Source organism: Zosterops lateralis, assembly GCF_965231275.1.
Source record: "Zosterops lateralis genome assembly, chromosome: 2".
NCBI lineage: Eukaryota > Metazoa > Chordata > Aves > Passeriformes > Zosteropidae > Zosterops > Zosterops lateralis.
The window spans coordinates 71,026,233-71,044,906 of NC_139763.1; the positions used below are offsets into that span (position 1 = coordinate 71,026,233).

General features: G+C 39.1%; 1 protein-coding gene across 4 annotated transcripts in view; it reads right to left on the bottom strand.

Moving 5' to 3' along the window:
- The window catches only part of CDK8 (cyclin dependent kinase 8), a 74,866-nt gene that overhangs the window by 37,461 nt on the left and 18,731 nt on the right, over nucleotides 1-18,674 (bottom strand). For 3 of the 4 annotated variants that reach the window (XM_083855109.1, XM_083855108.1, XM_083855111.1), the window contains exons 2-3: nucleotides 14,369-14,444; nucleotides 3,381-3,491 (exon numbers count right to left, since the gene is read on the bottom strand). In XM_083855109.1, coding sequence (XP_083711235.1) covers nucleotides 3,381-3,491; nucleotides 14,369-14,444 — 187 coding nt within the window. The remainder of the gene's footprint in view (nucleotides 1-3,380; nucleotides 3,492-14,368; nucleotides 14,445-18,674) is intronic. The other variant, XM_083855110.1, reaches the window with a different exon arrangement.

Consider the following 18,674-nt stretch of genomic DNA (forward strand, 5'->3'; position numbering starts at 1 on the left):
AAAAGAAGTGCAATGTTTACACAAAAAGATTGCCATCCTCACACAGACTTCTTAGGGTTTTTTCAACCTTTCATGATTTGTTTTCCGAACTAGAAACACGTGCCTTAAGTACTAAAAAATTAATATTGTACTAGGTAAAGTGATCACTGTCTCAAAGCAACCTTTCAAAAATTAAATCAGTTTTTGCTGTGGTTTAATCCCAGCAGGCAGCTAAGCCCTGCAGAGTCTAATATGACCATCAAAGCACATTTCCTTGCAGATCACTGATCTTTCAGGTTTTAGAGGCATTTTTGTTTGGGGAGTCTTTTTGTTAAGATAGGCTGATATCCTGTACATAAAATCAGAGAATTACAAGTGTATTACCTCCAACATTATTTTACTTCTAAGTTTTCTCCTACGATAATAATGACTGTAACATTCACGACCTAATGCCAAGCAGAAAGTTTTGCAAACTGCATTAGGAATTTTATACATTTAAAATCAGAAGTGCAGATTTATTCCTTCTTTATTTGCTAAACCCTTATAGCACGGTAATCTCAAAACAGAAGCTGTTGACAGAGCAAGTCTACAAATCTGTCCATCTAAAAGTCAGCCACAGAAAAAGAACCTTGAGCAATTCTAAGTTTAGACATAAGCAACTATGTCTGGCACCAAGGAGGAACCCAAAAGGATGTGTTGCCTTAGCACTTGAGTCCCAGGTGTCACTAAGTTCAACAACAAGGTGTGTCATAGTCATGGTAACCATTTCCATGTTTGTCTCTTTCAAACACAGAGGCAATTTCTAGAACAAACTCCTTAACATAGTCACACTTTTTTCTGTAGTGGCTCACACTTGTGTGATCATCAAAACAGCTCAGATCTTGTGTACCAAATCCTGGCATCAAACTTCTATCACGTACTCTTCCTACGTTCATGACCCCTCATATTCCAGGTGCCAGTTAGCCAACCCAACTATTTAACATCCTTTGGGAAACTGCCTTTCCCCTCTTGCTGCAGCCCAGCTCCATACAGCCTGCCCTCCTTTGCTTCAGGCAGCAAGCCTGGCCTTCCTGTGAGGAACAGGCGCATTTCTGCCCTGACAATGGTAAAAACAGAGATACACAGAGAAAGGTGACAGTCCCTGCATGTGGCAACTGGCAGTGGTCAGAACGTGGATTCTTAGGCTCCAGGCAGGGCCTTGAAGTCTGTGGGAAAGCCAAGGACAAATCTCTCTCAGTCTGGCCTGGGAAATCATAAGGAGGAACTCAAAATAATCTTGTAAATAACTGTCCTCCTGACATCTGGTGTTTTTCCAATTTAATTACTGGTAGAGATGTTTACACAAAGGTGGTGCCCTAAAGGACCAACCCTATTCACTGTACCGAAACACTGCATAAAAAGAATCTCTCTTTCAATAAACTTTGCTATAAGCCCTCTGAAGAATTTGGAGTTCTACGTGTCATCACATGAGCTGTCCTGAATTGTAATGATACCTGCGCACTGTCAGCCAAACACCACATGTACAAGCATCCCTTAGCCTGAGCCACAAGTTTGATCTCCTCTTGCCTCTCACTTCCACCAACTCCAAAACAAATGTTATTTTCATACAGTGGACAGAGAGAAGTGAATCTTCAGAGACAGGCAGAAAAACAGATGGTTGTCCTAGACTTCTTTTGTTCCTGCTCTAACACACTCTGTATTATCTGGCCCTTTCCCAGGCTCACTTAAAACCTGCTGTGCTAAATACACACAGTACTGGAGCACTTGATCCATAGCTGGCTCTCTGGGGCACAGAGCCAGCCCAGTCACTGAAACCAAGTCTCTCACATCTAGACACACTGAACAACCAGGAGCTGGTGCAGCTGGGGAATTCTGGAGTTCATACAGGTATACACACATGAAAACTTAAAGGTCAAAATTGAGGGCCATTCCTAAGTTACTTACATCCAAACCAGTGTTTCATTAACAGAAAGATTTCTGTGCTGATTTATGTTAAAGTATGAAGCAATGCAGAAATGTATAAATACAAACAAGGACAGGTCATAGTAATAATACCCCTGTGATGCCTTGTAGCACATTTTGAAACAAAAAAACCCTCAAATATTCCTAGACCTCTGTAGCTTAGCATATCAAATCTGGGGGAGTAGTGAAAAAAAAAAAAAGTGTTCTTATTTTTCCATCATATTAAAATAAAAACAAAACAAACCAACTGTACTGCATTTCCTCAAGATGTTGTTGTTTCTGTTTATCAGCCTTAAGAATGTCTCAACATATCAGCTGTTTGCTAACTTTTTCGTCTCTAATTTTATTTTGGTAACAAAACCTCAATACCAAGTATCAGAACTTCTGAGACATTTAACTGTAAGAAAATATTTTTCATTTAGCATAGCAGAAAGAAAACTGACACACTGGTTTTTAGGCAAATGCTACCGAATAATTCCAAACTGTAAAGAATACCATTTTCAAAAGAAATTAGTTCTCCTTTGGTTTGTGCTAAGTGACATGCTGATGAAAAAACAACTCGTGATTCATACTGTGTAACTCTCACATGTACACATTCATAAAAATTTCCACCTCATTACAAATTGTTTCTGTTTCACCCTTTGATATGAATCTTAGCATCTTTTGAGGTTAGCATTTTGTAGCATTGAGAGCTATACTCCAAATGTATGCAATATTAATCTGAGGCAAACACACCTTTTTTCAGATAAGTCAAGGCTGCATGGCATTTTTCATTTTCTTACCATGCTACTTAAAAAAATAAAGTATTCCAAATGGATATTAAGCTTACAAATACTGAGTTGAGGAATACAGTATGTATATTAAAAGAAATTTACTTTGCCTCTAATAGGTTTATATTTTCAAGCTGTATCTTGCAATTAGGAATAAACAGCTTTCATCCCAAATACATGGAATTTCTGTAGATGAGTTGAGAAAATTTTTTCCCACTGAAATGTATGAATTAAATATACAGTGTCTCTGCTCTCATTTTGCATATTCACAGATGACAATCAATGCAACTAAAACTCTGACACATCTTATTCAGAAAATAAGATCATAATTTTCAAAGGGAATTCACCTGCATAATCAATACATTTTCCTGCACCCTACTTAAGCTATAATAGCTACACATATTTAAGTAGACTTTTAGCTACCGAGAGCTGATTTCTGCAGATTTTTTGCAGTTTATCTTCCTAAAGAGATCACAGGTTAACTGTGTGGTGTGTTTACTTAACGTTTTCCATTGCTTTTCCTTTAGTACTTCCAACAAACAAAAAATTCTTCCAACAGTCAAGGAGTAAGCAGCTATGCTGTGTTTAAAAATGATGTGTCTCCCCTGATGCTGTCCCTTTGCTGCAACTAAAGCTCTAAGCCTGGTACCTACAAACAATTCATCTTACCCAGAGGTCATGCTCAGCGTAGTCAAAGAGAAGCCACACTTTCCTGTCAGCATGAGAAAGGAACACCTTTTGCAGAGAAATGACATTTGGATGCTTGAGCTCCCGCAGCAACTGCAAAAGAAAAAGTCCATAACAATCATAGCCATACATGGAGAGCTGGGATACCTAGAACACAAACAACAAAAGTCGAAATCTCCAAGCCATAGAAAACCACTTCTTTTTCATGAAAGAACTAGACATTAGTTTCAAATCAAAGCTGAAAGCAGGTCATAACCCCCTCAGGACATTCACTTCCTTCTGATTTTCTAAAAGCTCAGCTCTGTGTAAACCTCATTATTATCCAGGACCAAGATGACTCTGCAAACAGCCAGCTGTGGCATCTGCCCTTTTGCATAGGCTGTAATCTTCAACAGTCTCATTTGGGGTACCCCATTTTCTCCTCACTCCCAATTATCTGAAAACACTGCATTCTGATTGCAGTCATTTGAGACTAAATGGGATGGCTGATGTACAGCCTGTCAATGCAGTCAGCTAAACCGAGATGTGGTTTGTAAGGTAGACTCTGCTGATCTGTAAGGTCACCACTCTTCACAGAAAAGGTCACCAGCTTCTTGCCACAAAAGACATTACACCAGTTAGTACATTCACAGAAACCACCCATAAAACAGCACCCAGTTCAAGGGAAAACTATTCTGGACGCACAAAGGCTGGTGAAAGGTAACATGATATGGAGTTCTTGAGCTGAAACAAATCAGAGTACCAACAGCAGAGAGAGCCCCAGCAAAGGGACACACCTGGAACTTCTTTCAGCAACAGTGAGCCATTAAACCAGCTCAGCTGCTTTAGAAAATACTGTCTGAGCCCCACCAAAAAGAAAACATAGATGAGATACAGCACCACAACTGAATGCAGACAGCATCAGTCTATCTGAGCTCTACGGGTCATGTTACGATCATACTGTACTCATTCAACTGCTAAGAAAGAAACAAAAGCTTTATCTAAGCAAACTGTGGTTAAATGTGGCTACCCAAAACTAGTCGATTTCCTGCCAGTTCAGTGTGCCAAAAATGATGACATTTTTAATTAACAGGAATGGTTAGGGCTCTTTTTTAAAAAAATGCCAACAGAAAATTAAACTGCTCTGAATACATAATTTAATACTGAGACAATCTATTTTAAATAAAATATATTTTTTCCACTACATAACAGAGGAAACAAAAAAAATCATTCCTTTCTATTTATACCTTTGTCAGAAGTGCTAAAATTTTAGCTGCTACTGAGATAGTAAAATGGAAGTATATATGTGCGTGCTTGTTTCCTTTTTCATTTGAGACAGACTTGCATTATGACTCACTGACCAGTCTCCAGTATGACATTTCCTGGAAAGAAGGACCTATAGCCCACAAAGATTTTACCTCAAGTATAAGACCAAACAGGGAGATAGTGCAGAGGAGGCAAAGCAGCAATAGAAATCAATGCAAAAGGCTGTAGAGTTTGAGTATGGTAAAACTCTTAAGACTGTAAAAGCACTACACCAAGGCACTCTACAGCAGGATCCACAAGAAGTATGAAATTCTTTAAATGCCTGTGATTCCTAGAAAAAATAAGATCAGTATGGGAAAAACCATGAAATGCTTATTTGTCCTTTTTTTATCAATTACAGGTGGGGACTGCCTGTGGTGATTTAACCCCAGCCAGAAGCTAAACCCCACAGAGCCACTTGCTCACCTCTCTCCATTAGACATGAAGAACAAAATCATTCATCAGAATGAAAGAACAAAAATGCAAGAAAATTTGTGAGGCAAGACAGTTTAGTAAGCAAAGGAAAGAGGAATTAAAACACCACACCCACAACAAAAAACAGCAGAAGCAAGGCAAAGGCAATCACGCACAACTTCCCACAAGACTGATGCCCAGCCAGTCTCCAAGCAAAGGCTCCCCCTCCAAAGGGAGGAGGGGCAGGAATGGGAAACAGAGAAAGCCTGAACACAGTAAGCAATAGCCAAAGCACTGCTGGCTTATCAACACTCCTTCAGTCACAAATCCAGCATACTCCACCATACAAGGCTGGTGTGGAGAAGATTAACTGCACAGCACCGAAGACCAGCCTCTCAATGGTGAATGATGTTGCAGGGTTTAAGAATACACTCTGTCAGTCCTTATAACAAAGTAATTTTTATTTAATCAGCATAAATTCATACATGAAATTTATGCCAAAATTTTAATTAAGTGTACCAGAAGATTACATGACAGTTCAGCAACAATGTGTCCATACTAAAATATTATATTTCCTGTAACCTAATGGACTCATCTGTACCAGATACGACAAACTATTCCTTGATGAAAGATGCCGATACTAGTCAGAGCTCTAAAAAATAATGTAATGTTCCCTTTTGTCCTTTCTGATCCCATTTTAAGTCTCTCTTATTCCTTATTCCCAAGGCAGCAAGTATTGACTACCTAAAAAAATCCAACCTCTTCACATGAAATGTGATTCACCTTGGAGCACACACAGAAAACCTATCACCAAAGCTGAATACAAATATGAGAAACGTCTAAGTAACGTAGCAGGATTCCCTTTCTGTGTAGTGAGGCAACACAATTCTCCTGTTTGTTCTAAGGTAGTCTCTACAGACTTTGAGATTAACAGCATTCCTTGCTTTTTTCCTCCCGATCCACCTTGATCATTCCCCTTCCTGCCTTTTACTTTTCCTCTAAACATCCCAGCAATCCACTCAAACACTCAAAACCCCTACTATCCTCCTAAAAATTCCATAGCAACCTGCTTTCCTCCTTATCAGTCCCAGCTGACACTCTTCAAGAACACAGCAAGAAGTTCCTTTTGCGGCCCATGACCATTGTGTTAGAAGTTCTGGCCTTTGTTACTGTCACTGACAGCACCTGGTACTGTTTGTGCATCTGTGTACTCATTCTTGCTGGTTTCTCTCTTTGCCTTTTGTGCCAAATAGCTGTTAAATCCACATTCTTTCTGTTTGCTTAAAAAACCTGATGGGTTCAGCCGAAGCCAGACAGCCACAAGCAACCCAGTGAATAGTATGGCTAACACACATCAGCAAAACCATCAGAATAAGGGAATGATTGCTGCAGTGGTGACAGATGATTCCTGAATCACTGTCTTGGAAAGGCTGAAACACTCACAGTGACAAAAGCAAACACTGTCTGAAGTATCTGGAAGAGCTCATGCAGATCACATGGGCTGTAAAGAGCATTTTCAGGAACCTCAGTCTCCATCAACCAGGCCTCTAGCCCATAAACCACATGCCTTTCCTACCAGATGACTTGTGTCCAGCAGCTGACAGAGTTCAAACAAAGACAGTTCAGACAAAATGACTTCAAGAAACATGCTCTGACTATCAGTATGATGACTGCTAATGACAAAGGCTATTTTTTGGCCTAATGACTTTGTTATCTAACTGCTTCTGTCTACCCTAGCTCAGTTCTGTAAACACAAAGAGAAAGTAGACAAAAATGATGTGTTTGGCTCTCTGTAAATTGCCTTCATTTGTATATCACACGATGATTCAAATCTATTTCCTCAACCAGAAAGGTTTCTCCTATATGAGTTAGTCTGGGTACCCCCTTATAAAGAAGGGAGACCCAACAGACCTTCAAAGAAATAGAAATCAACAAATTACAAAGATGCCAATACATCTGTTTTAGATGTCCATGTTTGTCCCTGGCTGGTCCAGCCCTTGTTCTCATATAGTTCAAGATCCAGCAAGAGAAACAGCATCCCTCTGTGCAGGTTCTGGGCTCACACTAAGGCCCTTCCATCTCCCTCTTGAAATTAAGAAATACTCATTCTACACAGCCACAGGGCAGCTGAGGGACAGTAAATCCAAGTGTCCCAATGATGCATAAAATTGTTAAATTACTCCAGGAACAAGGAGAAAGTGAAGTAAACCAAGATGTTATTAAATAATCAACAGCAGCAGTAAGGGAACCAGGAACACTGCAGCATGACTAAGGCAAATAATCTTTTCTTGCACTAACAACAATTATCTTTCACATAAAACACGAGCTGAAGTCAGCACAACTTTTTATGAACATGACCTGCTTCCTCTGATGAGATTCCCACATTTCCCATAAAGCTCTCCACAACTACAATACTTCTCACAAGTCAAGACACAGCACTCCTCACACAAGTGAGGATTTCTAGCTCTGCTGCAAATGTCATTTCACCCCTGCTCTTAATGCTTGCTAACTTTTGTGCTCCACAGGGAATGTTAACCTGCAAAATGCAGCCTCTCACAATACTACCATGCTTACTTCTATAATTCAAGTTGCCCAAGATCAGTTATCAGGAAAATTATTTCCCCAAAATGCTTGTCAAGGACTGGAACAGGACACCCAGGAAAGTGGTTGTGCTGCCATCACTGGAAGTATTTAAAAGACATGCAGATGTGTTGTTACTGAGGGACATGGTTTAGTGCTGGACTTGGCAGTGCTGGGTTAATGGCTGGACTTGATGATACAGGTCTTTCTAAACTTAAATGATTCCAAAATCCTATAATGGTGAACAATTGTTAGAGCAATTTGCCAGGTAACCTGCCCCAGAAGGAGCTTCCCCTGTGCCAGGACATCAGCTATTTTAGAAAAAGCAGGCTCTTGCTCTGACCACCTCCCTTTGAGTGCCATGCAGCACTTCTCCCAAGTCCTAGGACAGTCAGAAAACTGGCTACACACAAAGCCATTGGCATTATCAACCAAACACTCATTTAAACAGAAGTTGCTATTGCATGATATGGCTAGTTTAATTCCAGACCCAATTGTCAGCTCATGCTTCAGAAAAGTTCACATCAGTTTCACCAAGGGATCCAAAACCAAACATCATACATGAACAGTCATGCCATGACCTTGCAATGGAAAAACGGGCAAGCAAATGTTTGCTTGGAACACAAAGCAGATTGCAGTTGATGCAGAAAGACAACTTTCAGACTGGAAGGAGAATGACAAATTTTACTCATCCTGTAACTAGTAAGGTGCCATTGGAATTACTGCTACAACAGATGAGTACAGGCAGCAATAAGACATTACCTGAAACACTATGCCTAATTCTGGCACACTGAGGAAAGATTAATTCCAACTGCAACAGGGCAAAGAAAGCCCAAGCCTATACCCAAAAGAAGGGAGAGCCTACTGCTCAAAGAAAACCAGCAAGCCAAGCCAAAATGCTTACAGCTTGCCAAAACAAAGTAGAGAAGAAACAGTCTCCAACTCTCTCTTTAAAATGAGAGCAGAAGAGAAGAGCTATTTTAACTAACTGGCAATATTATGATAAGTACAAATAGGTGCGAATTAGTCATGATTAATTTTAGCTTAAAGGCTGAATAATGTTCATAGACTCATTACTAGAATGAGACTCAGAAACTGCCTTCAGAGATCTCTTTTCCTTACAAGCTTAACTTGCAGCTTGCTAATTTTTTTTAAGCGCCCTTTGCTTGTCTGCAAGAGCAGGAGTAGAATATAATGACTCCAGAGATGTCACCCAATTCTAAGCCACAAACATTTGTTAAAAAGTTTCCAATCACTATTCTTAGCCTCCTATGAAACAGTGGAGCTGGACTCAAGTACTTTAAACTCGTTATACAAACTAACCCCCAAATTTATTATACAACTGCTCAAATCTCAGGCTAGCTTAGCTCCTATGCATCAGATTCAAGATCTGTTTGCTTCAGTGTAAATACAATTTTAGTTTTATATTCTCATGAGTCAGACATTCTACAATACTAAAAAAGAACAGAATACCTGCTGAAAGTACAAGCTGTTTTCCTTTAAGAAGTGCTCAAATAAAAGCTTACAAAGGCATTGTAATAAAAAGTTATAATACTGCTCACTCTAAGAATTTATTATGAAGCTGACAACACATTTTTGAAACTCCAGTTCTTCAGACAAAGCAACAATTTCACCAAGTTGTATATTTATTATTTTGATTTTTTTAAAGTCCTAAATGTGCAAAAAAGAAGCCTGACAATACAAAATGTTAAGAGGGAAAAAGCCCCTTATTTCTTTTTACCTTCTGCAGTTTCTAAAATAAGTGAGTCTTATGTGATGTCACATGCAAGTCAATATTTATTAGTACCTTCTAATTCCAAACACGTTCAAAGTATTAAAAGAGGTGTTACTAAATGTTCTCTCAAAGTAAGGAGGTGGGTGAAGAATCCAGATGAGCCAGACACTGGATGTCAAGCTTGAACAAATTCTGCTGTTCACAGAAAACATGATGATTCCTAAGGATTCTAATTACAACATTTAGTCAGCATCTTTGTCCCACTGTGACAGCACTAAAAACATTGCTACTCCATTTACAAAAAATCTCTCAATAATACTGTCTTCAGATCACTAATGTAGCTTGGTAAAGTACTCAGTCACAGCTGATATTTTACATATCATATTAGTATTAAACTAAAGCATTTGAGAATCATTAAGCATGCCAAAAAGAGGCAAATAAATGTGTCTTCCTAAGAACTCTGTCACCTTTCACTACAAGGAAAGATTGCCAAGAACCCAAAACATTCTCTGACATGAGGAAGACATGCACTTATCTAAGTGATTTCTGCGTTTGGTCTTTCTTGTGAGAAACTGCTTTCACTGTTGGCGTGGAAGGGACATGATGACCCCCATAACCTGAGGAACCTACACCCAACTTTTGTTCATTGTCACACAGCTGGTTCAGGATCTCCTCAGGCAAGCTCACCTGGGAGACTTATTTGTTCCTTACCGGGGTAAGGTGTTGAAGAGGGTAAATCCTGCTGTCACACAGTTTTGGTTTCTGCCACATGGGGCCCCTCTGACTGCTGCAGGCTGAAGAGATCAGAGTCAACCCCAGACTGGCTATGAAAGAGCCCTTTACATCCTTCTTCCATCCCTTCCAGTGGCAGAGGGAAGAGAGACCTGACAATCACATGGTGACCCACTGCTGACACCCAGGGCACGGAAGGCCCAGTGTGTGAGAAGAACCAACTACTCTCTAGAGGAGCTGCCTCTACTCAAGCAAGACCATTCACCAACAACAGCTCCTGGCTTATGTGCCCCGGGGACTGGGCCTGCTGCTGTGGCTCTGTCTCTACCTCTGCCACCCTGCAGCCCAGGTGAAAGGCATGGGGACAGAGCAGATACAGAGCAGGCCTGCGGCAGAGGCTCTCCCTTTCACAAGAGCTCTGTTAAGTAACAGCACATCCAAAGGATGGTTCAACTCTGCTTCCTCAACTCTGCTTCCTCACTCCACAAAACTAACAGAACTGCTCTTTTGCCCTTTGGCAAAGATGAACGTCCTACAGTCACGCTATCAGTAGATCCAACACAGAGGACATCATCTTTTGTGATAACAGCCTGCACTTGCTTTAACAAGAAACATGAAATCCTAGGAATGCCTCCAAGGCAGACCTAAAGAGCAAGAACAAGCAGAGAAGCCAGCTGGTAATTGTTCTGTAGTTTTCTGTTCCATCCTGGCAGCCCCAAGGCTGTTTTAACTCACACAAACTGTATATGGTGTTTAAAGGACACAACACAGACAGGACACAGACAGAGCATAGCACTGTCCACTCCAGATCTGCTTTGTCACATTTCCACCACTGAAAGCATCTGCTCTGACACCTAGCAATTCCTCTTCAGAGCCAAGACAAAAATTACTACCAGGTATTTCTGTTGACCTAACCAGGCAGCAATAAATAAATTACATGGAAAACTAGTTAAAAAAAAAAAAAAAAAAAAAAAAAAAAGGCCAAAACATCAACCCCAAAACCCTCATAGCTCCCTTAACTAAACAAAACAAAAAACACCAAAAATCCCAAACAAAAACTCAACCTAAGCAACTTCTCACCAGCCAAAGGAAGCATATGCAAGCAAAGTACTTGCAAACCTGCTAAAACTGAATGAAAAATGCTGATCCACACAAAATACGTCAGCAAGTCACTTGGTTGCTTCAAAACCTAGGACTTCTGTATAGGAAACTGTCCAAGCCAAAATCCTGAAGCCCTATTTAAAGCCTGGTTAACTACTTCAGCTTTCTACAGCCTTGAAGAATTCTCCAGCTTTGCGAACTGTGAAATGGCATTTGCTGCACTATTCCAGGTGGACAGACTTTAATGACTTTCTTCCACGTGATTAAATCAGAAGACGAGGAATCAATCATTTGGGCTTGTACATTCTGCATATTTTTATACAAATCTTCTCACCATTCTATCTCTCTGCTCTCCCATCTACCACAAATTCAACTCTTGGCATGCTGAACATGCACCTTTTAGAGCCTGCTTAAATTCTCAGAAGTGAAATTGCAGATCACAAAACAGATACCCAGCAGAGCAGGCAGTGCACAGATCTGCAGAGAACAAGATATGGGCAGCCAAACATTCAGTAAAGGTTCTGAAAGGCAGATTCACAAGTGTTTACCATGGTGGATGAATGGGGCAAAGATAAGGAAAAAATACAACCCTTCAGGAAGCTTGATATGAAACATATTGATTCAATTAGCACAGTAACTGTTAACTCCACCAAGTAAACAAATGGTTGAAGAAAATCAAAGTTCAAATGATTGAAGAAAAAAAACCAAACAAATCACTTATTTAAACTGAGCTCATCCCATCACTGCTTCAGCCATCTGAAATCAGGTCTCTAACCTAGTTCAAACCTTTTCCTGTAACTGATGAATTTCAGTAGTTACTTCATTTTTCTTACACTGTTCTCCAACGCAGGCGTCTGCATCAGATGTCTTAAAAGACTAAGTTATGGGAATTTTTAAATATAAAAGTTACTCAGTACTCCAAAACTGAAGTTAGTCATCATAAGACAAAAGCCATGGCAGAGTTGTAAAAACAAGAGTTTCACTGGGATTTATATCAAACTATATTCTTCTCAGATTGTCAGAGAGAATATACAAGCCTCAGCTCTCTAGAGGAAATGAAATGGATATGGCTCATATGCAAACCAAATCATCCTTGTTCCTCTTAACACCACCACGCTCTTCAAATGCATTAATTTGGGTAGTCCAGAACGCTGCAACAAAGTCTGGCACACAGCCTTGACTTTTTAAGTACAACGAATAATTTTATTAGTTATATGTACAGACAACAGGGTACAACACTGCTGGTTAACGCAGTAGCATTTTCACATATATTACATATACTCATATCATCAATATAAACAGTATGATTATTATCATCAGTTTGGTTCCTTTCCATAGGAGGCTCATTTTGCTCCTTTTACATTATTAATTGCTAGAAGGGTAGAAAAATATATTTAAATCTATTTAGAATTAAAATAAACAACACCAGTCCAGGGGAAAAAATTCTCCTGTTCACTTCAAACAGCAAAATCAAAAGAATGGCAAGAAACAAATTCAAACCCAGAAGTCCATGGTGAATTATTAATTCAACTGCAGGAAAATTCAATCACAGTATTAGAAGTCACAAGCCTGGAAACACAACCAGAAGCAAAGCCAACTATAGCTCAAGAAATACTGCTTCAGGTTTCTCTTTCTATCCCTATGTCTGCTTTTGGACTCCACGCCTCTCTTCGCTCTCAGTACCTGCTTTCTTGGCGTCTTTGGTATCTGCACTGTGTTCCCTCCTTCCCTCACCAACCCTGTCCCACGTGGGCCCTGAGCTGTATTGCTGTTCTCTTCCCAAGGCACACGCTGCAGGAGCTCAGAGCATGGAGAAAGCACCTCTGCTGTCACTCCTTTTCCATCAATACTGGGGACTTTGCTGCCCAAGAGGAATGAGCCAAATCCTTCCTGCCTGTCAGCCAAGTTAATGATTCCCATACAACACAGAAATTGTGTTAGGGTCAGACACAGAGCAGAGACATCTCTCTAAGACCAGCCAGGCTTTTCCTGCTGAGTTCAAGCACAACAAACTCTTCGCATCTTTTTAGGTAAATCACTGCAGAAAGACAACAACTTATCCCAAATCCCTCTGAAATGGCAGTTGACCTTTCCTAAAAGCATTCAGCCTCAGTCACAGTATTTGGAAAACTCGTGCTTTCAACCAAAAGTGGTTGAAAGTAACAAAATTTCAGACGCTGTTTTCTGCTCCTGCAGTTCAGTTTAGTGGATGTCTACAATAGCAGAGGGCTCAGCTTTCACCATTGGACAAAAGAAGCAGAAAGAATATTCTTTAGGAGATGCTCTTTTTTCTACTTCAGCTCAAGGACTAATGTTTTTGATAACACTAAACCAACTGGAATTTGACTAAGTGGGAAAGCCTAGTACTCACTTCAATCAATGAAAATAAAATTTTGGGTGAAGTTTTACATTCTTGGGGAATATGGACTTTAAATAAAATATTCCCCTCCCACATACACTCTTAAGTTATGTGCATTTCCTTTTAATAAGCAATTTCATTTGAAGCATTTGAAGACCAATGAACCCAAGCAGCAGTAAAACCTAAGAACATACAACAGGTAAGCTCCATAATACCAGTTTTTGCACTGTTTCTTCACAAGCTTCTCACAAACTATAACTAGACTACATTATTCACCAGTTTCTAACAACATGAAATGCACAAATATAAACCTGAAAAAGTAAAGAAAATGTCTGAACAGCATTCATGGCTGTATTACGGCCTCCAAGGCAACAAGTCTCAGCTTTGAAATCTTCACTGAAAGAGAAGTTAAAATGTTTTAATCATTGTAAGCCAATAAGAACTAACTTCTTTAGGAAAAGAACTGAAGTAGAACACTGAAAGTCAGACCAAATGTGTAATTTAAGTCACTAACACAAATCATGTTTTTAAACTGCTGTATTTAAATATAATCTGCCCCAAGGCAGACAGTAAATTGCAACTTAAAAATACTGTCAATTTTAGACAGCAAACATAACAGGTTCATAAAATCTTCCATGAGATTTGTACTTACTTTATACCCCTATGATAAAAATATAGCATGCATAGTAGAATAACATGACTGAGCACTATGCATGCAAATTAATACTTTTAGTAAGTTTGCTAATAAAAAGAACTGTTACTTACTGCTATTTCTCTGCATGCAGACATGGAAATTCCAGTACCTTCTATCTGTTTTAAAGCGTAATCTTTATCATCTTTCCTGTGAAAAGAAAAAGAAGTTTGGTTTGGTTTTGTTTTTTTTTTTTTAATTGCACCATGAATTCGAAGTGAGCTCTTCAGTACCATTCAGAGATCAGTTTCTAATTAATACAAATTATGTGTCTTATTTTCTTTCCATTCTTTACTAGTTACATGTCTAGATATCCAGCTCAACTGTAAGCTAGCCGCGACAGCTTGATAAAGTTAAAATATAAGTCTGTTCTCGTTAGACTGAGATTATTTAAATGCAATGATTAACACTTCTTCCATTTCTTCCTTCTCTAATTAAAAATAAAACAAAGCACACAATTAGCACATACTAGAAACAAGCCTAGCTAGGGCTTTATCTCACATAAATGTATTCTTCTAGGACACAGTAAGTCTCACCCATATTTTAATGAGTTCCTGAGCAGCCCAGAACTCATGTCACATTAAAACATCTTTTCTTTCCCCTACATACCAAACTGCACCTTAAAATTTTGTTCCTACCAAGGTAATGAAACTGCCAAGATTAATTAAAAAACTCCACCAGATATTAAAGCAATCTGAAGAATCCAGAAGTGGATTGCAGTAGAAGGTGTCCTTGTCCCTGACAGGGGAGCTAGAACTGGATGACCCTGAAGGCCCCTTCCAATCCAAACCATTTTATACGTCTATGAAAAGTTTGCTCAGCTTCAAACATACATAACACTTAAAAACAATACCACAACCTCCCTGTACTTCAACCAGTATATAAAAGTAATTTATTTAACATGCAAGCCTGTTAGTAACTCCAGCTACCAAAAGCAAAATCAAGAACAGATACACTGCAGCAAAAGAAGATACTGAATTCTTGCTCATTGTCGGGCTCAAAGACTCAAAACTTTTAAGAGATGGAGTGCTTGTCCTCCCCACTTGCAGGCAGGCATCCACAGTACTCCTGGAGGGTATGACACCTAACAGTATTGGCTTCAATATTTGGAGCACTTCTATAGCCTCAAACCTCTAGGTTACATAAGAAGTCTTATTAATTTTTAATGAATCCAGCTTTCACAGCTGTGAAGAGCCACCCTAACAAAAATGAAATTCAACCATCCTTAAGGCAAATAAATCTAAGCTGTAGTTAAGGATTGGGAACAAATGCACTTGTTTCTTCCAGCTCTCGCCATTTGTAAAACTCTGCATTGCTTTATTCCTACCCAAACTACACACTTTTCTCTATTCCTCACCACCTAGGGAAGAGAGAAAAAAGTGGGAAATTAATGGACAAAATCTGAACATGGATAATGAGGAGAAAGAACAAACAGCAAGTGGACAAGAGAAAATTTCAGGGGAGAATTACATGAATGCATCAAGATAAAAGACAAGAAAATATACAGCATTTGACACAAAAAAGGAAAAATATAACGGGGAACACAACAATAGAAGACAGTAAGATATTTCCACGTAATAAAACCCTAAAACTTGCCAGCCTGGAAGAGAAAGAGATAATGCTGAGCACGAACTCTTACGTGGCCAAAACAAGGTGTTACACAATCCCCCAGAGCATACACCTCTACATAACTCACACAAAAACAAGTTGCATTAAGCCCAAAACCAAGAAACCATTTTCATATTAAGCACATAATTGAACTGTGCAACTCATGATGTAAGAATATTACCGGGATCAAAAGCATAAACAGATTTAAGATCAAATTACACAGTTTGATCCTCTGACGATCTTTGGTAATTTGATTTTTAGATCAAATTAACACAAACTCATGGTGGATAAGGAAGTTATGGAGCACCCCATAAGCAGCTTCTGAACATAACCCCAAGCACAGAGATTTCCAACGCTCTTGAATAAAAAAAGACGGAAATTTTCTCAGCTTAAAAGTGTTTTATCCTTTATCTGCCTTAGCTAGCAATGGCTGGCTATCCAGCTGTTACTCAGTAGAAATATGAAGCAGAAAGAATTGGACTTTAGGTTACTCTCACTGCCCTTAGGTGCTCATCTACTTAGTTTTGAGGTGTTTGGAGAGATCTCTATTTCAGGAGAAGTGCTATCACACAGCTGCTACTGTTACATGCATTACCACTGAGATACAGGGAGCAAAATGGGTCAGATTAAAAGTTCCTCTCATTGCCCTGTTGCTTATTTGCTTGGATTTCAAGGTATTTGAACGACAAGTCAGTATTAACATGAGGTACTACCATAAATCTGGTGATACTACAAGCACTTTTGGTAGCACAGTCTAGAAAGAAGCCTGACATACATTTAAGATGGTACAACTATTTTCAATTGGTCAAATTTTTGCCAAATTAAATCTGGACTAAAATTTTCCATACCAGATGGCAGACCTTCTCTAGAAATTTTTAGGAAAAAAACCCCCCTCAGCTGTATCCTAGAACAAAACTGGAAGAAGACTCTTTCAGCTGTGTATGTTAACTCTTTCACAATCAGGGCTTTAATGCTGAAATTCGACAGAGTGGCTTAAAGAACACAGCATTTGGTCTCCTCAAAGCAATGGAGGAAGCTCCTGAAAATTAATCTTCTCACATTAAAGGCCATTTTAAGAACTGAAATGCAGAGCTTCAAAGCCCAATCTTGCTCTGTCCTTACCAATGAGCCAGGGCTTGGGGAATGAACCATTCCCTTGCTTTGCTCTGCCCAGATGCTGCATGAGGGAACCCAGACCAAGTGGCCTCTGCTGGGTCCTCGACCTACCCACAAAGCGTAGAAGAAATAAAAGCATGGCTAAAAGAAGGAAAATGTATTACATTTAGGGATAAAGCACATTTTTTAGCACTACACTCTCCTCCAGAAGGAAGAAAAAAAATAACCAAAAGCTTCTAAGACTTAAATTCTCTGAACTGTGCTGGCACAGGTGAGATACAAAGTAATAAACCAATTCCTAACCTACTCCTAACATCTGTTCTACACTGAGCCTCCTAAAACACTATGGTTACCCCACCACATCACAAGTACCAGCTTTTCCATTTACAGGAGTAGGAATATCTTACTGTTACCTTTAAGCCAAATGATACTGTCTTTGTAAAACCTAATATGATTCTTTGGGAGCCAAGGGAATTGGGGGAATACTCTTTAAAGGGAGTGGTAAGAGTTTGCAGAAGTGCCAAACACAATGACCCAGCTTATTTTACAAAACTTAAAATATTTTGCCAATAGTCCTGCTTAGAGTCACAGTGCAGCCCAAGGCTTCTCCATGACTTTGGACATGAGCAATTTCTTTCTCTGAAAACAAAAAGATGTTTGAAGACAAAGACAGATTCAAAGACAAAACAGAAAAAAAAAAAAGGCAGTAAGTAAAAAGAAAAAAAGAAAAAGGGGAAAAAAGTCCTGTTTATAAACATCTTCCACAGCCAACTGTGAGTAACAAAATGGGCCACTTAGCAGGCTGCATTTCAAAGGCACAGTAAGACTCAATTCAACTAAATTTCTTCCTTGTAATAGAGAGCTCATGTTGGGAAAATCTGTTCTCTTTCCCTGCTGCCTGGAGTTAAACATTAAGTAACTTCAGCAGCTCCTCCACCTACCAGTAGGCTTAGAAAAGCTGGTCAATCTGCAAACTTATTTTTATATTGATTTATTCTTACTTTCCTGCACTTAAGTAGGCTGGTATCTCCAACTCTGTGGTGCTCCCTGGTAGTAACACGTGGCACAAGAGCAGCAAGAATAAGAAAACTCACTTTGTACACTGCTGCTGCTAACAGCAGTACTTACTGTAGTCACAAGCAAACTACATAACCTTGTGGAAAATCCTCAGAGAGACAACAATAACATCAGAGGTGTAAACTTGAAAAAATGGTTACCTGCAACACCACTTCTAGCAGATTTTAATGACAATAACAAAAAAAACCCCTACTAAATTACCATTAAAATGTATAAAAGGTGTTGCTCTTACAGCTTGCATAAACTAAACAAAAAAATTGCCATCTTTAAGAGTTTCAAGTTCTTATTGTAATGCTGCTTCTAAAAACATCATCTTTTTAATGTTGTACTGAATTTGGAAGTACAACGGCATCATAAGAAATTTTCAGCCTCTGGGAGAAAAAAAAAAAAAAACCTTAAAAAAATCTGTACATAAGTAAAAGAAAGAAGGCCTATCACATAAAAGGCAGATAAAATTTGTTACTTTATCTCACATACCAAAAATATTGTAGAAATGTATTAACCCAACACTACAATATACCCTTTATTCAGATTATCAGACAAGTTCAAAATTCATCTGAGCAATAAATACAGCAGAGA